Raw genomic sequence first — 27,873 nt, forward strand, 5'->3', positions numbered from 1 at the left:
AGTCAGCCTGGGGGGGGGCGGCTGTCTTCACCCTTTACAGCAGTTCTCCTCCTCCTTCTGCAGCAAAGCAGAAAAAGTGTGTGCTTCCCAGATGTGCTCATCGCCTTGCTTCCACCCCCCAATCACACACACGCACACACACAAGTTCTATAGCCCATGGAGTGGGCAGCAGACGTCCCTCCAGTCAGGGCTGAGAAATATGAGAGAAAAGCATAAGCATGGCTCTTTATTTTTATGATAATAATAATAACAATAATAACAATAATAATAATAATAAGAAGAAGAAGAAGAAGAAGAAGAAATGAGAGCATTGCTACCGCACAAGAAGGAGACTTTTACAGAGAAGCGCTGAGCTCACCCCTTCCCCTCTGGTTTGAACCAGTGAGCAGAACTAATCACTGCTTTCAATACAATCGCCTAAAAGCCAACAAACAAACAAACAAACAATGAGAGTGAAGCGATAAACACAAGAGAAAAGTGTCGTGACCCCTGTGGCAGAGGCAGAGAGCAGGCAGTGAGACGCTTGTAAGAAGGACTGGTACTAGGAAAATGAGGATCGCTGTGAAACAGTGTAAAAACACGGTACTCTCGCTCGGCGGTTACGAGCGGTGTGTGTTAGGATCATGTTGATGTAAATCAAGTACGTTACAACCCCCCCCCACCATACACGTGGAAGATGAAACAGATGCAGTGCGAAGCGAAGGTAGGAGCAGCAGTTTTACTACAAGCGCCGCAAAATCAGAGTAAAAAGCGCGCCGATGCTCAAGGAGCGCTGATGGGCTCCGACGGAGGGGCCCCGCGGGGGTCCGACCCTTTGTGAGCTCACCTCAAGGGGGAGGGGCCGGCCGGCCGTGGCGGCGAGAGGGGGGGGGGGTCCGCGCGCGCGCGCCTGTACTCTCGAGGAGACGCGCGCTCCCACAGACGAGACGCGCCGCGCCGCTGCGCTCCTCGCCCGACCGACACTCAGCGCTCCGCCGCTCCGCCGCAGCGCCGCTCGTTTCCCTCCCGTTTCCCTCCCGTTTCCCAGCGAGAAAAGCGCACCGCCTCGCCGCCCTCCTGGCCCTGCTGCGTGAGCGCGGAGCTTCCAGAGACCCCGGGCACCTTTTTCCTGCGAGGAAGAGGCGAAAAAGAACAAGTGACCACTTTGTGGCCGTGCGTAAAAGTGGGAGTCAGGATGTCGGATCTGTCTGTGAATGATCATCTGGAGGGGATACTGTCAGACTTTGAGGGTACGTATTATAATAATAACAACAACAATAGAAAAATAATTTACTGGATAAACATAACTGAATTAACCGCATTCAGGCCAGTTAAATTACTCCACATGCACTCGGTTTTTCCATGCAGAAGGTGGTCAGTTTATATTACAAAACTTACACAGATCATGTCAATAATATATACGTTTATATTCCAAGAAACACTAAATTATGTTTGTGTCTCAGGGCTCTGCAAAGTCCTTCATTATTAGTCCTTTTATTAGTCTTCCTTGCTTTTTATCATTCTGCCTCTTTGTAACTTATACGCTCATCACATCAGTCTCCTGTACATCATGTGTACAGTGCTTTTTTTACATGCTTTTTTTTCCCAGTTTCATTGATTTCTGAGAACTTTGTGCTGTTGGCTCAGGATCTTTGGGGGTGGGGGGGGTGGGGGGGAGGCTGATCCAGTTTGAGGATTTAAAGCAAATGTCTGGAGAAAATCCAGCTTCGCCAAAGCTCATTAATCAAGGGTGTATTTTTTGTACAAAAGTCTCCGTGCTGTAGGTCCCGGGGACGAGGCGTGGGCCAGCAAAGTTGGGGCATTCTGGGCTCACACAAAGCCTGGATGATCTCCAGATTTACACATTCATAATCATGGACTGGGTGACTTTTACACTAATTAGCTCTTAAAAAATAATTGAGGAGAGCAAATTCTAAATTCCTTTTTTCCATTGTAGACCTTTTTTAAAAAATGCGTTAAACTGATACTGTGTTACAGTGAAATAGGGCACGATCGTCCTCTGGTGGGACCGCTTTGTGCAATTAGTGCCTCTTTTTTCTGTTAGCAGACTTACATTACACTCTGGCGTCGAAAGTTTTAAACAAGCACCGTTCAGAATAAATGTTTCTTTTTTTTCCATTGGACGCAGGGGGGCTCCGGTGAAATGGTCTGTGGTGAAGCTCCGGTCCTTCTGGCTCATGTGCGAGTAACAAACAGGGGCAGCTGTTCCTCTTGTAATAATATCATCACCACAAGCCTCTGTCACAGCAGTGCCTGGCATTGCACTTCCTTTCATTTTACATGTTTTCTTTCCAGTGTAAAATCATTGGTAAATCCTAGTTTTACCAATGATTTGACACTGAAAAGCAAGTTTCCCTGACTTTTTTTCAAACTGCTGCTTTTCTGACTTTTTTCTGGCTGATAAAAGTAATGTAAATGTTGCACCTTTTGCGAATATCCGGCTGAAAGTTTTCACTTATGTGGCTTCTTTAAACGTGACCATTTGGCTGTGGATCCCATGTGGATTCTCCTCCCAGAGACCCGGTTCAATGACTTTTACTCCCCATGGGGTTCATCTCCAAGTCCCAGGAGCTTTTGATAACATGGCGTAACATTACAGCTAGTGGAACATTTTAATTGAATTACAGCACGGGGTAAAGCAGGTCAGTGGGTGTCTTTCTCAGTAGGCTGAGAAGGGTCTGGTCAAAACAAGAATGACCCCTGTAGGAGTCACTGGGCAACTGTCCCTGGACACTACAGTCCCTGCCTCAGTTTATTGGTCCATGTCATCCATGTCAACAAGGCCAACCAATAAGGGAGCTGGACCAAGGGTTGGGGTTGGGATCATCTGAAAAGAAGTTGCAGAGCTTTATATCGCTGTGTGTTGTAATCCTAAAAGGTGTGATAATAGCACCCCTGCAGTGGAGATGGAGTGTCGAAGTTCAGAGAATCTTGTGGGTTCAGAAATAAGCCACGCCCCGTGAATGGGGGGGCTGGCCAGTGAGTGGAGTGGCATTGTGGGGGATGGGGGATGGATTCACAAAATGTTGGAGAACTTGGCTTGACTTGGGTCTCACAGGCATGGGATCCAAGACGGAGGTCTTTCGGTCATGTTGACGAGTGGGACTAAAACAAAAGCCTGAGCGACAGGTCCTTTGCGCCGTTGCTTCTGTGCGTTTCTTGCATTTCCCCTCTCCTTTCACGCATCAGGCTCAGGGCAACTGATCTCAAAGGTGTGGGGCAACAGAGGCTGCCCGAGGAGGTCTCCAGGAGATGGGTTTGTATGCAGGCATCTCACAACTTCTTATTAGCAGTTGTCCTTTTGTTTCAGTCCGGCGTGGTTGTGTTTGCAGGCTGCCTGTGTCTCCAAGTGTGTTCCAGCATGAACGCATAGCCTGGCACCTTGGCTTTTTACGGGGAAATGGGTCGGGTCGTTTCCCAGACGAGCAGCGACCACGGGGCATGTTTGCAGGAAAGGGCCTTGGAGACATGACAGTCATTTATGTTTGCTTCCAGTGTCGCTTGGAACAATATTTACACTGTTACCTGTAACCAGTGAAACAGCACAACACGTCCTGGGAAAACAACACGTGGAAACAAATTAGATCCTCGCGCTCCAGCCTCCTTGGATGCAGACTGACAGTAGGCAGGAGGCAGATACGGCAATGCCAAGCTCTCGTATTCATTTAGCTGACATTTTTCTCCAAAGCGACTTACACTATTAATGTACTGATAATTATTTAGCCATTTTTACAGCTGAGTAATTTACTGGAGGAATTCGGGGTAAGTATCTTACTCAAGGGTACTGCTACTACAGCTGGAGGTGGGATTCAAACCGGTGACCTTTGGGTCCAAAGGCAGCAGCTCTAGCTACGATAGTTGCTCCTCTTACTTAGATATAAAAATGTAATTTGGCAGGATGACGGTGAACTATGGCGTGCGGCTCTGATACGGCTGGATACGATATAATTACCCAAAATGGCACCATTAATGCGCTCTGCTGTTCCAGGAAAGAGTCAAAAACAACATGACAAACCGTAAATACAGTGAGGTGGGCCCTGCTCACAAGCCAGCAACAGCATTAGCGACTGACGAAAGACGAGTTGAGAAGAGGAAGCCTGCGGATGATATGTTTTCGTTGGCGAATAATCCCCAAGCCGCACGAGTGCGAAAACCTACGGGAGCCTTGAGCGGGATCCAAGGTGTCGGTGTTTCCGTCACGATGCTCGTAACCTTGCTTCCAGATGTGCTCCGTGCTCGAGTGACCGGCACACACCTGATGTTCGGGGCTGCCTCCCTCCTCCCCCATCCCACGAACGCATCCATGGCGGAGGTCGCTGGTTAATGCCAGGGAGGAATGTGCGGACGGGGAGGAAGCAAATCCAGCCGGGGCGAGTCGCTGCCTGTCCACGGACCAGCAATGGATGCAACGCCCCCATCCCCCACCCTGAGAGGTCTGCCTTCGCCTACCAAGTCGTCGTGCAGAACGTTGAGAAAAGAAAACCAATTTCTGACATTCCTTACACTCTTACATGTGGTTATACTGGTCTTTTTTGGCCTTTAATTCCTGCACTTGATAGTGCACAACATGCCAAACGGATCCTTAGCAGACGGACAGTGTGCTGCACCTTCTTTCAACTCACCTCCGGAAGCCCTGCACATGCATCACAAACGCAGTCGCCCTGGGGGTCGTAGGCTGTGATTTGTGGAATTGGTCCCAGCCCCCGTTGGCAGCAGAAACCCTCGCCACGGGCAGTAAAGCGAGGACCTCTGACTGCTGCGGCCTGGAAGTGCTGCTGCTCCTGGTGTCAGATAGCAGAGCAGAGGACTTTCAAAGCGGAATTCTGGTAAAACCTCCGTGTCCATGATGCTCTTTGCTCTTCCCCCTTTTCTACACCGTCATTGACAGCCAGGGCTTCCACATGCCATCAAGCGTGTGACGAGTCAATTCGTACTTAGAAAGTCACCTGCAGACCATTTCAGTCATACTTTCTGAGGAGCTCGGCACGTCATAAAAGTCTCTTTGAGCCTCTTTAGATCCCTGCCACTGAATGAGACCCTTGTCTTCATGTTGTGCAAACTTAAAACTGCCAGAAAGTGTGTCTGATGGTACCCAGCATTGCCACTGAGGCCAATCCCATCATTACCGCTGAATGCCAAAGGCAGCACACGTGAAAACAGCGTCAAATTACCTCCAGAGCGCCCGAAGCACTTAGCTCTTGGCGATCTCCCAGAAACAAGTAGGCGATTGCGGACGCGTGCGATCGAGCCATTGAACAGCGCTTGCTGGATCTCCTGCCTTTGACAGCTTTTCGCAAGAACTCATGTACTGCCAGGTGTAAGATGAGAAGACCTGCACTGCGAAGCTGCGGGAAAGCGGTTTAGAGGAAAGAGGAGACGGCATGCCCGGCCAAGGGGTAATTACAGTCAGGGGATCCAAATGGGTGCCGATAATTACCTGGAACCAGCTCCTCTCCACCTTGATCGTCATGGGGCAGCAAGCTGGCACTTGTCCTCACTCCGTCACCCAGAAGCCTTGGAGCTGTGAGGAGAGGTGTAGCGGTGGCTAATTGAAATTACATGCGCCCCCTTGCCACTCTAATTGGGCCCAAAAGTGCTTTCCAGTCACCCGTAAAGACCTCCTGTCCATGACACAATGTCTTAATGGTGTCCTTTTCGCAAAGAGAACAACAAGGAACACAACGCGTAAACTGCGTGGGCTGAGCTCGTGGCGCGGGGATCGCCGTGCACCTCCGCAGCAGAAGGTCACATGGCTGGGAATGGACCAGCTATGAAATTTGTACAGCTGTGCTGGCGCAGAGTGACAGAAAATAGGGCTTTGCGGCCCGTGTCGTTGGGGCACCGCACCACCATTAATTGTTTGATTTAGGACTTCAGGCTGCAGGTAATTGATGGCATTCATTGGGGGGAGAAACGCCTGTCAAGGGCCATGGACAAAACAGGAAGGCGGCTACGAAGGGCGCTACGGAAGCGCCACGCTGATGAAAGGTTCTTACTGCGGGAGTTAATCAGATTACCGCGGTGGTTTCAGCCCGTTCCAAACACACGTCTGCGAGGCGTGGTAACGTGTGTGTCCACAGCAGTCCAATGTTTTCCGTACAAACATGCATTTGAGCGGCTCGACTGTGTGAAGCAGCTACGCCCATATGCCAAACAGAGCTTTCCCATTTTTTCCCCCATTCATAGCCACCATTCATCCGCTCGTAGCTGAGCAATGTGTGCGTGGGTGTGTGGATCTGGGGAGTTGAGGGGGGCCTGCATTGTTCCCCTGCTGGAATTCCGGGTCGGCATGCAGGCTGCGGTAATCCAAACCCTCGACCCAAGGCACCCTGACAGTGAATTGGTCCTTTGTGTAGCGGGAAGAGCGGTGGTGTGCGACAAAGGAGTGGTGAGGAAAGGCCGCGTTGGGGAACGCGAGCACCGCCACAGGCTGCTTCCCTCCGCCCCTGAGCTCTCCAGCACCTGTCTGCCTCATTTCACTTCGACCGAAGCTCCAGTCGAATCACTCGCATTGTCTATCAGAGGGCGATGTTCACTGGACTCATACACTGGACTGCCGTGATACTCGTCATTGAAGTACGTACCCTGAATTACTCCAGTAAAAATACCGTCATCTGTAAACGCTTGTGCGCTTCAGGTTTGCGGTGGTCCATTGTCTATCTTGGAAGCAAAAGGTGAGGAGTGAAATATGAGGTAGGCTACACCACTCCAACACAGAGCAGTCACACACACACCAACGCACTGTGGGTAAATCAGAGTCACCAGTTCACCTATAATATATCTGTGGACTGTGGGAGGAAACCCATGGGAACACAGGGAGAACAAGCAAACTCCAAAGACACTAAATAATTGAAAAAAACCCAGGTGTAGAAGTGCTTTGGGTAAAAGTAAATATTTGGCCACAAAAGGATGTTACTGTAAAACAGCTCGGGGCCCTTTGTTATGGGTCTATTTGCTTTTGAACTATTCAAAGATACCACCTCAGATAACTGGTTTTCGCCGACAGCACTGAAGGGCATTGACAAATGAATAGGAGGAACCTTTTACTTTTCAGAGCACATTTAGGATGTTTCTACACCGTTCACGGCCAACTGGACCATGATTAGGTCAAGATTAGCTCATGGCTCTGGTCAGGACAAAGACTTGGTTGTGCTCTTGCACATCTCCTTTATCTCATATAAAGCTGACGTGTGAATCAAGCGCCCTCAAATCCCACCAGCCAGCATGGAATAGCAGCTCTCCGTCGTTGCAGACAAGCCAGGCTTTCCTGTCTCATATGGAGAGTAACCACACAGGACACACGATATTGCAGCTCAAGTGGTCAGAATATTGTTGGTCCCACATTGATAGCTGCATGTGTGACCCAGCATCCTTTGATGTCCCTTTGAGATCTATGGACTAAGTTTATGCCATGAGATAATTTGTCCCACATACCCGTGTCATGTGACCCCCCCATTAGGGTGTGGCATGAGGTCAAAACACTGCACTGAATCATATCTGCTTGTAGCCACTTCTCTCATCGGCTTCAAAGCAAGACCATTGGAACAGGGCATTTGTCTGCTCTTACTTAGCCTTTCAAGGTTGTACTGCCTTCATAAAGCCAACTTGGAGGACAATGGTTATAATTTATTCCTTATTGTTGTTTCAAAAAGGCTTTGAGAACTTTGAAGTGTATAATCTGGAGCCAGAATAACAAGTCTGTGAGAGATATTGTGTCCTCTTGCTATTCAGTGTCTGCTTTGAAACTGTCTGCACTGTAATATAATTATAGTGAATTTTAATTTCCCAACCTGTTGTATAAGATGGAAATTTGATCGTTCATAACGTCCTTCCCAAGGCTAACATACATATTTATTGCGCTTCTAAGTTTGAATACTGAGCATAAATGCCTTGGACTAGAGATTGTGCAATGTTGATACTGCAAGATCAAAGCCGAGCGTGTATGCTTTTTTATTAGTTTTCATTTGTTTAGGCTATCTTTAGGGCCTGAAAAGGAATACCGAAAAATTCCTCGGGGCCCCATGAATGAACAATGTAAAAACAAACACAGGTATTATGCAGGAACTGAAGAGGAAAGCAGTCACGATTGGTGTTGTCTCTGATCATACTCAATGCAGCTGTTGGACCTAGGAAGAGTGAAGTATTAGGATTTTTTTTTTAAACTGCCATTGCTTTTATATTGAATAAGAGACCGATTCAGGAAGAAGATATTAATGACAGTTATTTGTTTTGCATGCTCAGAATGCCGTTGCAAATACACAGTATTAACAAAAACGTGCTTTGCATTTGCAGCCCTCAAGAGATCCTTTGACGTTGAGGATGCGGACGAGATTCCTTCTTTTTCTCCGTCTTCGACCCTAAGTTCACCCCTGAGTCCAAGCCCAGTCCCAGCCAATGAAAGCAGAGGACCAGCCAATCACACAGCCTCATCCTATCAGTCACGGATCACTATCCACTCAAGCCCCACCGAAAGTCCTGTCTTGAAGTCCAAAATGGTGACCAGCCTGTCATTCAATCGCGGCACCATCGGAACGGCCAGAGCCAACGGTAAGACGAGCTCAGGGGTCACCCGCGTCTCGTCCTTCCAGAGCAAGTTCAACCCGAACGGGTTCTCATCCTCCGGGCCAGGGAGCGACAATGACAGCCTGCATAGCTCCTCCTCCAGCTTGGAATATCACGGCTCCTCGAAGCTAAGCTCTTTCAGCCATCTCCAGGGTCCTATGACTGCAAGCGAGTGCAAAGCCCAGCACCTGGGAAGCCCTGCTTTGAAGAAGTTCTCTTCGCACGGCAATGTGTTCCACTCGGACGCCGAGGCTCCGGCGGCCCTGGCTCCAGAGCCCAAAGGTATCAATCATGGCTCCATGCCCTCTCTGGACCTGCAGATCACTGAGGGTGGTGGACGGAGGGGTGTAGGTCCCTTGGGGGCTCGGTACGGAGGCCTGCCAGCAACATGGGCCACCACTGCTCAGCGCCAGACACCCAGCTCGGTGGGAAGGGTGCCATCCTTCTCCAGCCCGTCCCAGCCACCCAAACCCAAGGAACCTGTACGACTCAACAAGTTCCCCCTAGATCTGGACAGCCTGGTCTCACCACACCAGGTTGTGACCACAGATTCTTCTCCTGTACCCAAACCCCTCCCCAGGCTCCATGGCAGAGTGAGCGGCTCATCAATCGTTCCGACCACGTCGGCAATGGGGGCCCAGCCTGTCCCCAGCGTTAGCCAGACACCTGTGCCCCTGTCCCCAGCACAGACCCCTCAGCTGAAGCTGGTCTCCCAGCCCCAGGTCGTTCAGCTTTCCCCAGAGGTGACGACAACTGCTGTGGACCCCAGCCTGGAAGGTTCTGGTGAGAGCGTGGGCTCCATACTCCAGAGGATCGCCTCCTTTTCTTCACCTAATGGCAGCACCAGCACAGTGGGGTCTAGGCCAAGGATGGAGCTCAATGGCAATAGGATCCAGCACCAGGCATCCCAGCAGCAATGTGGTAAGAGCTGCTGTTCTGTGGGGGAAAGAAAGCTTGTTATGCATTAGGATAACCTGGCATATGAACAAGATTTGTGAAAAACAAAAGTGGAAAAATGGACCTCCTTTCCAAACATGTGTCAGGTAAATAAATAACCAATGTGACGTAATGGAGGTTCTCACCGCTGGCTATCTGCACCGCTGTTTGTCTGATGTGACGCCGTCATCGGGATTGTCTTTCCACACCTCTCCCATCACAGTTTAGGACAGTGACGGGAAGAATTCCCTGCAGCATCAACAAACTTTTGCCTGCCAACAGCGAAGCGGCACAGGTCAGCCACGTGTACAATAAGATTGGCCCCCTGCGGCCATGGCCGCCGTGACACGGTCATTTTCATCCGGCAGCTGTAGTCGGTCCTGCTTCATTTCCTGCCCTGCTTACCAGGAAGAAGCAGTTGAGGTGCGGAAAGTGTTTCCCGTTGATCTACGGTTGGTTTGGTAGAAGTGAATCCACAGGGCAAGGTATTAGCGTTCTGCACGAGCTGATGCTACGGACATCCTGAAATGTTACTTCCGGCATATCAGTTGTCGACTAAGTGCTCCAAAAAGGAGCAAAGTTTGTTTGCACAGTTTAGATTGCAACCTTCCAAAAAAAAAGAAGACTGGAAAAATGGAGGGAAATGAATCTCGAATCTTGAGTTCAATCTGGTTTGAGCAGAAACACCTGTAGCAGCAGAGATAAACATGAAAACCATCTGCAGAGTAAACCAACGCCGCTAGATACGGATGTTATCAGAAGTTTGCTGTAATAACAAAGTAGAAGAGATCCTGTTTAGAAAGGGCAATTTTGTGCGCCACTGCTAAAAGGAGCACTAAATGTTAACATACATTGAAATGTATCGCGGTGAAGTGTTAGCATCAGCGCGGTGCACAATGGCTCACATATTTCTAATCTGGATTCAAACGTTCTAAGCTCTACCTGTAGAATTCCAGTCGGTACCGATGGGAGGAGGCGGGACCGGGTCTGGGAACGTTCGACGACCCGCGCAGCCGAAGGCAAACGCCCCTCTCCGAAGGCTTTGTGTCGCCGGACAGATAAACAGCCCCGAATCGGACGAAGGGTTGAGTCGCGTTCGCAAGATGCCGCTTTTTTCTGTTTATCTCCTAGGGTGAAGGGGGGAGGAAACAGGCCGTTTTAAACCAAACACAAGAGTTATCGGCGAACAGTAAAGAGCCTTTGTTTGGCCTGTACTATACTTAGCTACAAAGAGAGTGTTTGGAAGCTCGGGACAGCGCGGTGACCGTTGGGACATTTATTATCATCATCATCCCGCCCTGCATTTAGGGTGGTCTCTGCGTTTCCCTTGTGACACAGCCGGCCGCTAATGCACACTTTGTAATCTGCAGCGGAAGAAAAGTGGAAAACAAACAGTGTGTGTCTTCATCCTCCTTCGCAAAGCTGCGCTCCTTGCTTTGTTTGCGCGGAAATAAGCGCTTTGGTCTGTGTTTTGGGGGATCCACGCGAGGCTTTCAGGCCGGATCGTCTATTTTGCCTTTGATAAGATGCTCCTCTGCGGAGCTCCGAGCTCTGCCGTAGCTATTCGTTCGGTTTCCTGGCCTGATTTTAGGAAGCGCTTTGTACTCTGACGTTCGTGTGCCACCATGTTGACACGACACGCCCGTGTATTGAATATTTTCCGTGTGATCGCAGCCCGTGTGCCTCATGACTTGTTTTATTTTTGAAGAGTGGGCATTTTCAGATGTTGCCTCTCTTCCCCCCTGTGGTCCAGGTTCGGGAAAACACGGTGCTCGTGTCAGGATATTGTCATTGTGTTTCCTATGATAACAGGAAAGAAGGGGTGATGTATGTAAGACACACTGCAGTTTGCCAAACCCGCCTGAGCTCTGCGCTCCCTGTTTTACTGTCGGATTCTTTTTTTAGCGCGCTGTTTTTGAACCGTACCCTTTAAAAAGGGTGCAGCAGTTTCTGCACCGAAGATCATAGCTGAATTGGAAATGCCTGAAACCTTGCACAGTACTGAGTGCCATTAACTCATTTATCTGACATTTTCCTCCCAAGTGATTTACAGTGTTAATCTGCTTAAAATGACTTACCCATCTCTACAGCCGGGTAATTGCTGCTCTGTTAATTCAGGGTAAGTACCTTGATCGAGGGTACTGCAGCCAGAGCACGGATTCAGATCCAGGTCCTTCTGAGTGCACGGCGGCAGCTCTGACCACTACGCCCTCTGCTGTGAGGTGAGCTCACGGAAAGGCGTCCGCAAGCGGATAAGTAACCATCGGCGCCGGTGACGAGAAGCAGATGTGCGCAACACAGACGGTTCCTTTCACGTTGGCTTTAATGGAGTAATAAGATGATGAGAGAAGGAGAAGGACTTGAGGGATTTACTGCAGGGACGGGATGATTTTCTTTCACATAGCTGGGTCCGAGGTTGTGGATTTACAGTGTGCTCGCTGTAACGAAGGAATGCCTGCGGCCTTCGTCCGGATGCCGTCCTCTGGGGCAAAGGCACGGCAGATTCCTCCGTTCGATAGCAGACGGAAGAATTTTACTTTGAGACGCTTGGTTAGGTCTACGACAGTGCTGCACTGTTCCCCACGGGCTTGTTTTTGCTCCACCGGTGGCGAGGGAAATGTCTAGAAGTGATCTGCAGGGAATGTCTCCTATCTGATGTCCCGCATGGCAATAAGGGAAGCGACTGAAAGGTCCACAAAGATTTTTTTGTGTTTCATTTGTGTCATGGAAACTTAATCGAGCCTGTTATTATCGAGAGAACCACTGACCCTCAGATGTCCCCAGTATCGAGAACTTTCGGAGACAAAACGGCGTCCGAAACAGGTCTCCATGCTTTTAACCTTTAACCCTCACAAATGGGAATGCCGCATTGCCAAGCTGGAACCCTACAGCGCCTACGACTAGCGGTTGCTCTCAATTGCACACATTTCACTCGAGTGGTTGGAAAAAAATCATAACTCAATTAGGGAAGTTTCTACATTGATTTGCTTGTGTCACAGGCACTGGAATCAAAGCTGACTGTTTACAGGGCCTGCCTGTAAGGGCTTTCATTTCTTAGTCCACTGGACTTTGATTTACGTATTTAAAAACGGGTGGATTCCAGGCCATATATCAATACTATATACACACACACACACACTTTCTGAACTGCTTGTCTCATACGGGGTCGCGGGGAACCGGAGCCTACCTGGTAACACAGGGCGTAAGGGCAGAGGGGGAGGGGACACACCCAGGACGGGACCCCAGTCCGTCGCAAGGCACCCCAAGCGGGACTCAAACCCCAGATCCACCGGGGAGCAGGACCCGGTCCAACCCACTGCGCCACCGCGCCCCCATGCCCCCCTCAATACTAAATACTTAATACTAAATTCATCATCAGATGGCTGGAATAATGAGGGAGGGGGTCCGGTCATATGTTTTACCTGTCATTAATTGACAGTGAATCACGTGTGGTTTTTTTAAGAGAATTATTTTTGCATATTAGTAAAACTTATGTGCAAATAAAATATTTAACAAAACACAGCGTAATATGACCAAATGATCATAAAATAGACATTTATACAGCAATTCAAAAGTAAAATTAATACTGCATTGTTAACATTCGCTTTGCCCATTTCTTTCTTGGGAAATTCGAGAAAATATATGTAACTAATAATATTGTGATCCATTGGGCTGTCCTGTCATTCCAGTATCCAGTCAGGTGGAGCGAATGGCACGGTGCTGAGCCACCCACCACATCTAACCATAGAAACTTTTTTTTAAACAGTGTTCCACATTTTTTGCACATCTTCTAAGCTGACTATTTCGAAATATTTCCTTATTTAAAAGGCTGGCAAACTTCCAGTGCAAAACTGTTGTCTTTGTTTTGGTGTGGAAGATCCTCAGTAATACACTCATGTCCACTGTGGAAAAAAACACTTTGCTACGATGATGCGGATTCATGGCGTAGACTGACAAAAGCAGAACTGTCCGTCATTACAGCAGGCGCAAAATTACTCTTTGCTGGAGGAACTGCTCTGAAGGTCGGAGAGAAGGAGTTGCCAGTTAAAGCGAGACGCCACTTTGTAACACATTGAAGAAACAAGTCGGATGAATCAAAGAGCCGTGAAATGGTGCTGGAAATACTCGTGAAACGCTTCCCGTTCCGCACAGAAGAGTCGAGCGAGAACCAACGAGCCTCTTCCCTCGACAGGCTGGACGTGATAGAGAAGAGGTGTAAAGAAGGTACCGGAGCGCACGTCACGCACGACGCGCGCTTCCGACGTTCTTTTCCAGTCTAATAATCCTGAGAGGCAGCGGAGCCTGTTACTGAATTAAAGGCCAAAACAAATTAGATGGAACAAATCCAACGAGAAATAGGATGTGTTTGTGGGTTTCGATATGTCACACATTTCACAAGTGTGTGCACCACATATTGGCTATGAAACTTTAATTCAGAATTATTTTTTTTTAACTGACTGGAGGTTTTGTTCTTCTGGATTAAACCGGTTTAATCCAGAAGAACAAAACCTCCAGTCAGTTGACTCTAACCGCGGAAGCCTACGGTTTTTTGATATTCTTTTTTTACTTTATTATAACATATTTCACCATTGACGATCGCCCTACTTTGCTCTCCTCTCATTCCGTCCACTTTATTTATTCCAAATGCAAAATTCTAATCTTGCTTTTTTTGTGGTAAAACGTTTGAAAATGACTTTTGAACCTTAATGTGGCGTGTTTCGGGCCCAGCAGGAATTTCAAATCTAATTATACAATCATACATTTTCATTTTTACCGAAAAGGTCCGGATGACCACTAGTCATATTTCAGGTTCTGGGAACAGTCACAAGGAATATATCTTTAATAGGAACATTAGTTATTACATTATATAGAGAGTGAAACACATTTCCAGCTGTCTTTTCTCTGTCACTATCGTTTCTATCTTGTTTTTCTTCCCCTTCGGCACCAAGTATAGAACCGCATATACTGGTTTGTGGAAGAAGAAAAGATTAAAGCAGTTTCTTCGTTTGGCTTCTTTGGTGAGACAGGAGAGGACAGTTAAAATTCAGTTAAATATGTGCAGCATGATTTGTTTCAGCTGCCTGGCAGCTGTGCAAGATCACAGGGGGTCGACCGAGCCCCCAGGTGGGGGCGTACCTGCCAGACGAGATTTGAACCTGCACTTGAGAGGTCTACCGATGCCGCTTGGAACAGGGTGCATAGCGTGTGGAAGTACCGAACGGGGGGGGCGGGAAAAAAACGTAGCGGGCCAGAGTTTGGCCCCCCACCACGGGAGGCGCCTCCTGCTCGCCGATGACTGATGGCTCTGACTGACAGCCCTTCTGGATTTATTGCTGAAAGTAGCAATGCTACAAATTACCTTCCCTGCGTCTGACAAAGCGCCTCTCCGCAGAGAGAGAGCAACCTTCTGCGAACGTCTTTCAGCAGGAGCCTCTCCGTCTCTCTCACCGACATCCCATAACCACCTACAGGTCGTGTTCCTGCCTGCCTGGGAACACGTTGGGTGGGGGGGGTGCTCTCTCTCTTACAGCACACTTTATACTACATTTAATTACAGTGATTTAAGGAATAAATTCTTCACTAGCAGATGGTTTTAGCTGCCCCCCCCCATTAGCTGCTTTAGTGCAGCTCCGTCTGGTGTTCGGCTCACGCGTCAATATTCATCACTTGTCACATTTGTGTTTGTTTCTCTTACATTTGCATGTATTTATTTAGCAGACGTTTTTCTCCAAAGAGACGTACATCTCGGAGAAAATACGATTTGTGCATTGCATTATGAGAAAGGGTGACATAGTTGCAGACGTGTGATTCTTAAGTTAGTTTGTTTCTTTCCACTATGTGCATCGATGGTCATCGCACGATTAGGGGCATAAAACTCAGAATAGACGATTCCTGATAACCTTCCTACATTTTCTTTTTTTTTTAAGGGACACAGACATTTACACACAATGCAGGAGGAGTGGCTGTGTAAAGGCTTATCTGGGCATGATCATAAAGCTATGATGCATGAACATGTACACTTTACATGAGCTTAAGAGATCGTGGGCGAAATGAGTCTGGAAGAGGTGAGTTTCCAGACCCTCCTTAAATGTGGACAGGGATTCAGCAGTTCTGAGTGAGAGGGGGAGGTCATTCCACCACAACGGAACTAGAACCGAGAACCTCCGTGCTTTACCTTTCGTGCACGGGACCACCAAGCGGGCAGAAGTAGACGAGCGAAGGGGTCTGGTTGAGGTGTAGCAGTTGATCAAATCTTGTAAATAGCTAGAAGCAGTTCTTACATTTTCTCCTGTGATTTGTGTCGTACATGTATCTATGTTAGCTGTATGTTCCTGATTGAGATGCGTACTAAAATTACACCGAGTTACAGCAGACACGACCTTCCAGGGAGACGTGCGGTGATTCGCTCTAGCCACTACGACACTTGCTGGCCCCTCTTGCATTTGCTCTCATGGTGTGGAGCCTCGGGACACCAAACTGCTTTCTACAGTCAAAATACGCTCTGGGTGTGTGAAGCACTGCATGAATTCTTGCTCAGTTTGCTTCACGTGCAGAATTTGGGCTCAGCTGTTTCTCACAACTGATTATATGGCTATGACACGCAGTTAATTAAAATACACACCTCATATTAAAACAAAGTGTTATTTATGGTGTCTGTGCCTGTTTCAACTCATAGCCAAGAGGCCTAATGGATCCACATCTACTTACAGTGTAAGCAATGTAAGCACTTAGTAATGTGTTGTTTTAGCTCCAAACGTGGAGCTGTTTGAAGTTAATAATCTGCACTTTGGAAGCCTTTGCTCAAGGGCCAGAAATGAGTGGTTTTATTGTCATGAGTAAATGTGCCAAATTCGGCGAAAAACAGCATACTTTCGTTATGCGTTTGGATTTTATTTGCAGTGCTGATGCAACAAGTTTTTATTTCTGAATGCTGTAGGTGAACAAAAAAAAGTGCTCTGTGATTGCCATGTCGTACAGAAGCACGACGATGAAAATCCTGACGATGAAGACCTTTCGAGAAATGTTGGCTCGATCGATACCTTGCGCGTCGAAAGTGTTCATTCTATTGCGGTTTGAAAGTGAAAAGCTATTTGTTGCAAAGACTTGTCAAAAGTCAAACAGGAAGTGCGAACCTTGGCCTTTCACTTCTTTCTCAGCTCCACTGTGACTTCAGCTTCGCCTTCCTCAACCTCTGACCCCTGACCTTTCGGTGGCTGCACGCACTGGAGCCCCTATTTTGTTGCCAGCATCTTCTACTGCAATTCCCAGATGAAGCAGGAGAAAATATTAACCATTACTCAGTGTCAGTGACAGTATTGTTTCTCAGATGCTTTGTTGAGAAAAGGTCCGTGTACCACGAACTGTGCAGAATGACTGATACTATAGACTGGAGACCATCACTGAAGCTCGGCTTGAGTGCCTGTTGTTCTTTGTGCTCCCTGTGTGCGCCAGACAGAGAAATTTACATTTTGCGTAACGCCATCTTTATGGTTCTTCTGCTTGTCTGGCTCACTGTCTGCAGCTGTAGCAGCAGCACTCCTCCGTAAACATGGATGCGTTCGTTGTGGACTCCTGTTTTCAATAGTAAACTGCATTCTGTGATTGGAACTACCGAGTCCTTCCTGTTGTTGGATCCGGAGTTACGGGTTGCGGTTGCGGAGTACGGGAGACATGATCCGCCCTGAGGATTTGTCAGGAAGAAGCTGGTTTACTTCCACAACTGCAGCTGTTATCTGCATCCTCCCGCCGTCACAAACACCCATCTGGGATGAATTCATTACGATTTGTGACGCTTTCTAAGCAGGCGGGAGAGCGTTCATTAACCGTCTTAACGAGTTTCTCTTACGGCAAAGTTTGTTTGCGGGTTTTCAGATATTACGTTCCGTCTTTTCTCTCACTTGGTGAAAAAAGCCCAAGGGAGTCTTTTGGCAAGGTAGCTTGTTGAAATGAGTCATCTGATACTTTCCTTTTCACACGAGTACGGGCGATAAGGGGTGCGTGCACTCTTTAAGAGCAGCAGAAGGCCGGTAATGAATGATAAATGATGCGGGCGAAAGACACGGTCGGTGTCTGTGCACTAAACAACAGGGATGCCTCGATGTGTGACATGTTTCTGAGGGAATCTTTTGGGATTTGGTGGCCGTTTCACCGAGGAATACAGGGTGTAGCTGTACTTGCTTGCATCTGTAGGTGAACACACTGTTTTGGAGGGAAAAGTGTTAGCGTCTGTGAACTGAGCTACCCCCTCGAGCTTGGGTGTCTTGGGGTCTTATTGTGTTTGTTGACTCCTGCTGGCTCAGGGAGCGACTTGTGTGCGGCCTCATCGACTGTGGGACCAGGAGGTAGAAGATCTCTCAATAAAAAAAACGAGTAAGAGGTGTGTTGGCGTAGGTGTGCCAAGGCAAACTGTCAGTCCTGAAGGATTTCTCCGATTTTGCTGTCCCCTGGCAAGCAGTCAGGATTCCTGAATGGGCTCTAAACTCCTTCTGACCAGTGTGACCCCAGCGCTTGGCACGGCGGCTCTGTAGGACATTGCTTGCTGAAAGAGAACTGCTCGCGAATTTGGCACGGACCAACAAGAACCTTCACTTCAGGACTTCTTTGAGTACTTTTTTCAGTACTTCTTGAAGGCTGGGAACACATGTGGCTTGTATTGGGCCAGATCTTCATGATCACGCAATGGTAATAACTATTAGCCTGCCCCCTGGGTAGAAGGTCCTGGGTTTTAAACTCTTTTGAAAAGATCTTCTTTGTGGTCCTAAATCGGGTGACAAATGTCTCCCAAATAAAGGCCAATAAGAATTACTGAACCCCATGGTTCCTCATTGCAACTCTCTGGTCTGAAAGCAGAAGCATGTGAAGCATTTGGAAAGACTACAAGGTCTTGAAAATGAGCCAAAGCCTGTGTGTGTGAAAGAGAGAGTGTGTGTGCACATGTTTGGGCTTTGTACAAAAACATTAAGGCAAATACGAACAAGCTAACGCCTTCCCATCCTTTGCCATAAGTGAAGATTTTCTTTTTTTTTCCCACCTGTACAGTGGGAATACGATGGAACACGTTCCTCTCCGCAGGTCAGTTTAGCTCAGCGTGTGAAATGCTTTGCAGATAAAGCAGGACCTGTAAGTATTTTATACCTGCTCTATTCTTTATTTTTAACATTTGATTTTTGAGGGCCTCTACTCAAGGTGTGAAAATTTGCCGTTAGAGAGGAGTCATTTACATCCGAATCTGTTTACGTTACATTTACTTCATTTAGATGACGCCTTTCTCAAAAGGAACTTACAACGTTAAGCTACGTACAGTCATTTACCCATTTATACAGCTGGGGAATTTTGAGTGGAGTAATTTCAGGGTAAGTTCCTTGCTCGAGGGTATTACAGCTGGCAATGAGACTCGAACCTGCGACCTTTGAGTCCAAGGGCAGCAGCAGCTCTAATCACTACGCTACCAGCTGTCCTTCACAAAACAGCATAGGGAAGTAGAGAAGGGTCACGAAGTGATACAAAAACTGTGACACAAGGCGGAAATAACAGGGTAAAGGGCTAGAATGTCCTCGGAGAACATCTTGCGGGAATTACCGGGGTTTATGGGGGTACATCCACTGCTGCATCTCATTTATAGAGGATTTCCATTTCATTTTAAACTTATCAGCTGGGGAAGCGGAACTTCAGAAACTTAACTACTATGCTTATTTTCTCCACGGGAGGCCATTGGCCATGGCCGGTTTGTAAACACACTTCTGGCACACTGACGTGGTACACTTAATTGAGTTTTTAATGTGGTTAAAAATGCTTGCGGTGCATATTAGGAAAAGAAAGGAAACGTTTCACGCAGCCCTTTGACTAAGTGTTTAAGTTGAAACAGCTGCCCGTGATGGAACCTCATTTTAATCCCTGTAATTAAAAATAGCAGAAGTGGAAAAAAGTACAACAGGCCGAACTGGTGGAATGAAATTGTTTTCTGGAGATGAATATTTCTGCTAAGGGCTATGAAAGTTCTCCAGTCATGCAATGAAACGTGTGTGTGTGTGTGTGTGTGTGTGTGTGTGTGTGTGTGTGTGTGTGTGTGTGTGTGTGTGTGTGTGTGTGTGTGTGTGTGTGTGTGTGTGTGTGTGTGTGTGTGTGTGTCAAGTGAAACCAGAAAGAGCACATGGCCAGATGGTTCATTACATGTTCACTCACACATATTCGCTGTTTCGTTTGTCTGTTAAGCTTGAGTTCGATGGAAAAACATTGTGATTTAAGTCAACAGAGTTTTAGAAAAATATACTTGAAGTAGAGAGAGCAGAAATGTTCTGCTGAAACATAGATGATCTCTGTCATTCTGGGACCCTTGGCCCTTTCTCAGGTAGACGCTTCAGGGGAAATTCAAGCGCTTTCAACCACCCTGGCTGATGTGATTTATTAGGAGGCATGTTGTAAATTAGCAAATCAGCTCTTCTACAGTCCTTGCCCTTCCCTGCTTGGACCACCAGTGGTGAGTTCTCCCTGCTGAGGGTTTAAGAAATTGGTAATGCTTTCCCCTCAGCCTTCATCCAGTCTTTGCTCTTGCTCAGCCTGTCTCTGCTCAGAGGTCTGGTTCACATTCTAAAGCAGGTTTTACTGTACATCTGTGGTCCACACTGTTCAGGCAGATATCTGGTTGCTCTTTTAGCATCTTGAGAGCTCAGTTGCATTTGAGGTGTCCTGTGTATGACACTGGATGCCTCCTTTCAATGACATACGCGTAGGTTGCTCTTTCGTTCTGTCTCATCTTCTGCTGTCACAAATATGACAGGATGGTTTTTCTAGACCTGACAAGAACCTTCTGGTCACAGTGTAAGATGTTGACTACCATGCAACCCACTTGAACTCCAGACATGTTGACTGTGATCACTGCTTCCTTTATTGCTACTGCTGGAATGGATCATCCATCATGACATCATGGCCATCACCACAACTGACTTGGTGATGAGTTTCTTGTTTTGGCTTTTGGATTTATTGAGCCCCTGAACTTTCCTGTGGCTGTTTGGGATGTCCTGGGGCAGACCAGAGATGTTTCAGGTCCTTTGGTCTTGTTTTAGGATGAGTTGGATCCATCAGATCAGCTCCAGAATGTGTTCTGGTTCCTTAGACCACTTAGATGGTGTGTAGGTACCAAAATGGTTCTCATCTGTTCCTTGTGATAGTTATAATTCCAGATTTAAAAACAACCCATCTTGGTGTCCTCAGTGGAGTCTCAGTCAGGAGACACAGTCCAGTCTCCTGAGGCCGATCGGTTGGTTGTAAACAAGGAACTTTTGTACTCCGGGACCACCTGTGATGGCGAGCAGCCCCCAGCGAGGACTGCCGTTTTTGCCTTCTCTCAGTTACAACAAGCCGTACCTTCATTCCTGAGACCTGAGTCACACCCGTGCCCAGCTCCTTGTTGGCCACTAACCTGCCAACGGTCACGGCTTGCGGAGCGTTCAGCGAGGTAATCCCTGAAAAATGCAGCCCTCCGGGGAACGAGTGTAAAACACGCTGGAATCGCGATGCCCGGGCCTTGTGTTTTGACAGTAGCAAGCTGCTTTTGATCTCACAGCACAGGTACAATTGGGACTGACAGGCAAGGTTGGGCTTTGGGGTTTTTCCTGAAAGTAGTTTTATTAAGTTTTATTTTCAGTGACAAGTATGAGCAATAAATTCCATTGCACAATATTTACAATAGTGCCCTACAATGGAACGGCATCCTGACCTGGGTCCATCCTGCCATGTACCCTTTGGTTCTGGGATGGGTTCTGGACCTCCGCAACTTGCATCGGACAAACATTTATTGATAATGGACGGATTATATAGGATATCACTATTTTGATGTTTACTTGCAGCATTTTACTTACACAAAAGCTGCTTACATCTACTGTGTTGCAGAAAAGGATTATGGAAAAATAACTTCTCGCGATGACCTGAGCACAGCCGTTGTTTGGACAAAGTGCCAACAACGTAGTTAAGGTTATGGTTAGGGATCCGTAAAAGCAGTTCTAATGTACCAGTTTGTGCTTCTATGTCTCAGAGAAATGTTAGCTAGTAGGAAAATGCTGCAAATAAGTTATGTTTCTGTAAAATAAAGCAGTTTAGGATCAACAAACTAACTCTTAAAACGTCTGGGATTTTTTAATAGGTGGCCTAGAAAAAGAAAACAGCCCAGGGACGAGAGGAGCAAATTGTTTCCGAGTTCACAAACGGAGTGCGGCTCGGTTTAATTGCTTGGAATTTAAGATGCGGAGCGTCAGCATAAGTGATACACTCAAGTGTTTGTTCCGATTGTAAACACAGCATTAAATCTGACTCACGCTTAATTAGAGGTGGGATGTCACCAGTTTGAAGCTCTCCTGGAAATAAATGACCTGTCGGAAAGGCTCGTGTTCGGTTCGTCCAGAGAGCGAAGTAAAGAGGCCGCTTTCAAAGAGCCGTGTTGTTTAGTAACCGATTTCTCGGACTTGGATTTCCCTTTTGTTCCAGATGGTCTGTTTATCGGTACACAAGGGTTCCTCGACTCTCCGTGTGCTTTTTGTGATCTGTTGGATTGCTCAAGAGCTCATCCAGATGAATTGAACATTTGTTCTTAACTCGAGAAGGAATGTGAAAAGCACTAGGTGTTGAAGTCGAGCTAACTGCGGTGTTTGTGTACGTCTGCGCGGATGTGTTCATAAGGGGAGGCCCGGTGATGTCCTGTTACGGTGCTAGACAGTCGTATGGCACAGGTGAAGCTAAGACTCCCTGGGGGGTGGAGGGGAGGCCAGTTTCCCAAAGTAGCTTAGCTAGCTTAATGGTCAGAACTGCTGCGTTTCGACCCAAAGGTCACAAATTTGAATCCCACCCCTTGAGCAACGTACTTGCCCGGAATTGCTCCAGTAAAAATTACCCACCTGTATAAATGCGTGAATAATTGCAATAGTTTAGCACCGTCAGTTGCTTTGGGGAAAAGCACCAGATAACTGAAAAAATGTAAATTAATACCCCCAACTATCACTGATAAACTCTCGCTGCAACCCAACAATCTTCTGCCCTTGATCACGACAACTCTTGGCGTCGCTCAAACGATCAACGGGCCTATACCTACGTGACCGCGGTGCTAGCTGCACACGCCCGGAGTTCGAACTCAGGGCTATTGCTGCAGTCAGTTCCCCAGAGACAGAAAGGAGAAAAGAAGGCTACAGGTTAAACACAAAGTTTTGCTGAGCGGTGTGTGAACGGAAACCTTTTCGCATAACCAGACTAGGCCTGTCTCTAGCGTTGCGTAGCCAGTTTGCTAACCAGGCCTGTGCGGCTAACTAGCGAACTGAACGCATACAGCCAGTCTGCAGACAGAACAACCAGCCAACTAACTAGGCGTGTGTAGCCAGTTGGTTAACTGTCTATATCGTTAGCTGTAACTAGCTCTATGAGTATAAGATAACGCTTCTGTCCAAATCGCATTAAGAGAGAAAAAAAGATGAATTAATGCAGCTATAAATGAGACAGCACGGCCATTTGTTTCCCTTAATTGGTCCTGAAGCCAGTGGGTTCAGTCGGCTCTGGTTTCGTATTTATTAAAATCTTCAGAACAGAGGAAAGAGCAGACTCCCCCCACCCCACGCTGTGTTTATCTCCCCTGAAAGCCGTAATAAACCCACCACAGAGTACATAAACACCAGGGGTAAGAGCTCAGCTGGAAATAACTGCGTGGGGCACAAGATCCGCAGCGTCGGTGCTTGACTATATCTAGCGGCACGGGCTGTTTCAATGTGTGTGTCACATGTAAGTATAAAGAGGCGTACAAATCTTCGCTGTCGTGTGGGTGACGGTGACAGGCCAGATGAAAGCAGCCATATTTTCCCATGTGAGTAGGGCGTTTCTGTGAAAAGCATGCGATGCCCAGATGCTCTCTCGTACACACATAGACACACACACACACACACACACACACGTTCGTCCAGCAATTTGATCGTCAGCACAACTCAATTCCTCTGCGTTTCAACCTGGTACGGATTTCGAAACATTTGCATTTTTTCGCCATTCCGTGCCTTGGAAAAGAGAGCCATTCCCAGGGTGGGGTGCGGCGTGATGATTTACGCTTTCTTGAAACGCGTTTAAAACGTGCGCCAGCTGTAGACCTTAAATCAGACCCCAGCTGAGCCCCGCCAACAGCTCTCGGGGCGCACCGTATTTATGACGAGCCTAATTCCCGTTTAATAAGTAGATTAATGCGGCGTTAATTCCCGCGGTTTGCCCTCGTTGTCTGGCATTCTGCCTCCTCTTAAAGCCAGAGGCCCCCCGTGGAGATAAGTGGAGTGGGGTTGGGGGGGGGGGGTCTTCGTTGGAATGATCTGAGCCTGATAAGATAAGGATCATCTGTTAGGGTGAGTGGGATTTGTTTTTCTCTGGGTTTTGTGGGAACCCAGCAGACCCCCCCACCCCCGCTCGACCCAACCCCCGAATCGGCTCAGCTCTACGGAGGAGCTGGACCCCCCCACCAACACTCCCACCCCCCTTGAAACGTGATGCCGAGGGTGATGATGGAGAGACGGCATCTGGATGGAAGATCCTGTTATTGTTTCTCAGGCGGAAGGCTTGTCTTCATCTCCAGTGCGCTCCCTTGACCAGTGGCAAACACACACACACACACACACACACACACACACACACACACACTGGTAGTTTAGGTGGAACACAGCTCACGTTAATTATGAGCTTGACAGGGAAGAAGGTTACTCAAAGTGAGGAAGACAAGCATTCAAAGGTGATACAGCATCTTCCTCATCCCTCTCAGCAAAGGGCTCTCGTCCATTTTCCTGCCTCATTCAATCTGATATGAGAAGAGCATTAAATTCCCGGGTAACGCTGACCTGGGAACAACTTCTGGTCCAGTCCTGCGTCAAAACCTCCCTATTAGCAAACTCGCTATTTCAGCGGAGCCCTGAGGGTCCTGTGCCTAAGTGTGAAGTGTGTGCGACACTAGAACGTCGTTATGGCTTCAGATCGTGTCCCCTGGACTGGAGATCCAGAGGCACTGCGTAATGACGTAAGGAGCCTCGGTCCAGTAGGGTGCGAGTGCAAGATCCCAACGTTATAAAGCAGCGGATCTTAATCCAGTGAGACTGTTCCTTTATTATTATTAAGAATGGTCTTTTTCATTATGTGTTTCCGAGATGCAATTTATTTTTTGATTTCAGTAGCAAAATCTGACGCCACCCAGATTTCGGCACCCCAAGGAAATTGCCCGAGTTCTAATTATAAAATGGGCCCTGAGGTTGTGTGAACACGGTAGGCAGGGAGAAGGCTGTGTGGGGATGTACCTGGGCGGGTCACGACACCACGTTCACATCAACACGTACACACTTCCCCCAAACACACACACGCACACACAAACTGGAAACCTGATACAGGCCAAGTCCTGCTGGATTTCTCAGTCCCTAAAATGAGCTACGGGAAGTGTGGGTTAGACACCAGATGTGCCCTTCGCTAAAAACGAACCCGCAAAGAGCTACGAACATGTCAGGATCAAAGAGCGGGGCCATCCGCACATTTTGTATCTTGACATGAGTCTCGAGCCCAAAACAGCCATTTCGCTTCCCGCTCCCGTGCTCCATAGTACTCATCTCATGTGCTTTTACAAGTAAAGGTGGAGAGCCAAGAAACTCGATTGACATAGCGACCGTTAGGGACATACAACCGCCTACCAAGCTCAAAGTGAAGTATAAACAGAGTAAAAACATTTCTTACAGTTAGAAGTAACATCCTGTTAAAACTACATACTAGGTGTGCGATCACCCAGTTGCCAATACAAGGCAGGGAAAAATAGTATTTTAAAAAAACACCTTTTTATGAAAAAGAGACTCTTACAAAGTATTCTCAGATGCATCAATCAAGTGAATGGGGCTCCAAGACCTAAAAATTGGGTTACGGTCTGTTATCAGTTCACACAATTTCTGGACCTTAAATTCCACACCTTATACACTTTGTTTGGACTGAATGGTAAAGCCCAAAATGAATCTATAAACTATATTTATGGCCAGCAGGAGACACAGCAGTTAGGGCTGCTGCCTTGCACTCAAAGGACCTGGGTTCAAAGCCCACCTCCAGCTCTCGTACCCTCGATGATGGTTCTTACCCTGAACTGATACAGTAAAAAGTTCCCTGCTGTGTAGATGGGTATATCAGTGTAAGTACCCAAACATTTTAAAATGCTTGGGAGAAAAGCAAGAGGAAATTAATATAAAAGTCATCACTAAAATACACTCAATTTATCCATTTTCATACTCTAGCATGATGTTCTCAGTGTGTCCAACAGGGGGCAGCATGCGGAGGGGGACAGATGTCTCGGTGGGGTCTAAGCAGATTCTGTGAGATCTAACAGTCAGAGAGCACAACTGGCACGCTCCCAAGTGACCACAAAGTCAGTTTGGAGACATTTAAGCTCCGATGAGTGGGTGGAGGAGGGGTAAGGGACGCGACGGCTGCCGTACCGTGCAGCGGAAGGCTCGTCTCGGCTCCGGTGCGCTTTGTTACCCAGGGCGCCCGAGTCTGATGGGCGTGCGATGGCCAGGCCCGCCCCAGGAGCGCTGGCGACATTGCAGGAGTCATGTAGGAGCGAATCGCCTTTAGCGCCACGTCTTATCGTTGAACCTGCAGCCGCCCTCAGGAGGAAGGTGGATTTGGTGGCGGCGCTGGAAATAGGGCCTGACGTCCCGGATTAGCGATCGGCGGCTCTTAGCGGCAGACGACGCGCTTTCCCTTTCCCTCCTTTTCTCCAAATAGAAGGTGTTACGTCAGAGCAGCTTTCGCAGGCCACATCCGGGCAAGGTTAATCGAAGTTTGCGGCGTTACGCTCGTCGGCGTTCGGCCGCCTTCCCGTCGCACACCGGCATACTTCTCAACAAATGCGAAGCTCTTCGAATTTCAGCCTTAGTTCCCCATTCAGAGGAGGAGACCGGTTCCCTCCCTGGAGGAGCTCAAACTGGAGCTGGTCTGTTGTGCGCCACCATTTATTTATGTATTTATTAATTTATTTATTACATTTTTCGCTGATTACTTCAGTACATTTCTGTGGGTGTCCCCACCTGCTTGCGTCTTTTACACGAGTGCCCTCGGCTCGCACCTGGCACCCAAGGCAACGTCCACCAGATTTGAGGAGAGGCACAGCGAGGAGAATAAAGGCCGGAGCGATTTGTTGCACTGGGGCATTTGGGCCAGCAGGTGGTGTGGTGGTTTGAGCTGTCGCTTTGCACTCAAAGGACCAGGTGTGGATCCCTGCTCCTTCCGTTGTGCCCTTTTAAGTAAGTTTAAAGAAAAGTGCCAGATGAATGAATTAATTATTATTAACAATATTAACAATTAACAAAATTAACAATAACAACACTCAGTGTGGAAGGTTTGCTTGACACAATTGGGTTGAGTCGTTTTCGGCATCCCCTGGTGGGGATTACGCACATCACCTACGCCTCGCTCCCGAATTCTTCGCCAAGTGCACATTAAATCTGGCAGGTCGGTGAAATATGGCTGACCACACAATGTTAGCTCTCGGCTCCGTTTCCCGGGGTTGCGACTTGCTTTATGGTTATTAAAAAACTCTCATTAGGATGAAATGCCAGAGGTCACAGCTGTAGCCTCGACCCCCATGCGGGTGTCTTACTGAAGCCGCTGAGGTTAAGTACTTCCCACAGGGTAACAAGAGCCGTTCCCCTCCTTGGATTCGAACGAGTAACCTGCCGGAGACAAGCCCTGTTTTGTCTGTACTGTGACCCCGTCTTGTTAGCGAAGAGTCAGTGACTGAAGGACCTGCGTGGCACAGCGGCGAGAGACCAGGAGGGTCAGAGCTAGTGGGTCGAAGGTCGGAGGTCAAGGGTTAAGGGTGCAGTGTTTGCATCCTGCTCACATCCTCCCATGATGCCCTGCTTCTCCTTTCTCCGCTGCTTCTATTTTTTTCACTTTCCTTCTTAGCTGCTCAGAACCTGGGAAGGTCTCGGCCGTTTCCAGAACAGTCGTTTTTCTTGTTTTCAGTTAATTTTTATAGAAAAATCATAATCGTCAGGTATCACAGGTTTGTATCCACCTGAAGAGGATTCTGTGGATGAACGGTAAGGGGACTAGTGACTGAAATCACTCACTCATTCACTGACTGTCATGACCCACTTGCCCAAGGAAGGGTCGTGGTGGTCCGGTGCCTATCCCAGAAGCACAGGGCGTTAGGCTAGTCGGGGTACAGTCATTCCCAGGGAAAGTCCATGTTACATGTCTGTTAACTTTTTGGAAGCTGGTGAACTTGTGCAGATTATGTGCGTTTCCACACGGGCACGCCGAAGGAACACAACACTTGTAATGGCAGAAACACACACTGATCACGGACTGGTTTGTCTGGAGCCGAGCAGCCGGAGT

The 27,873-nt window shown here is 47.9% G+C and overlaps 1 protein-coding gene across 3 annotated transcripts in view; it reads left to right on the forward strand.

Annotated features, from left to right (window-relative positions):
* The first annotated feature begins 1,012 nt into the window (after window positions 1-1,012).
* septin12 (septin 12) overlaps window positions 1,013-27,873 on the forward strand; it is a 48,403-nt gene continuing 21,542 nt past the window's right edge. The window contains exons 1-2 of one of the 3 annotated variants that reach the window (XM_018764634.2): window positions 1,013-1,229; window positions 8,293-9,483. In XM_018764634.2, coding sequence (XP_018620150.2) covers window positions 1,175-1,229; window positions 8,293-9,483 — 1,246 coding nt within the window. In that variant the 5' untranslated portion in view covers window positions 1,013-1,174. Of the gene's footprint in view, window positions 1,230-8,292; window positions 9,484-13,690; window positions 13,712-18,569; window positions 18,619-27,873 lie in introns of those variants that run through there. The other 2 variants (XM_029254168.1, XM_029254167.1) reach the window with 2 other exon arrangements.

This window comes from Scleropages formosus, chromosome 8, assembly GCF_900964775.1.
Source record: "Scleropages formosus chromosome 8, fSclFor1.1, whole genome shotgun sequence".
NCBI classification, from domain to species: domain Eukaryota; kingdom Metazoa; phylum Chordata; class Actinopteri; order Osteoglossiformes; family Osteoglossidae; genus Scleropages; species Scleropages formosus.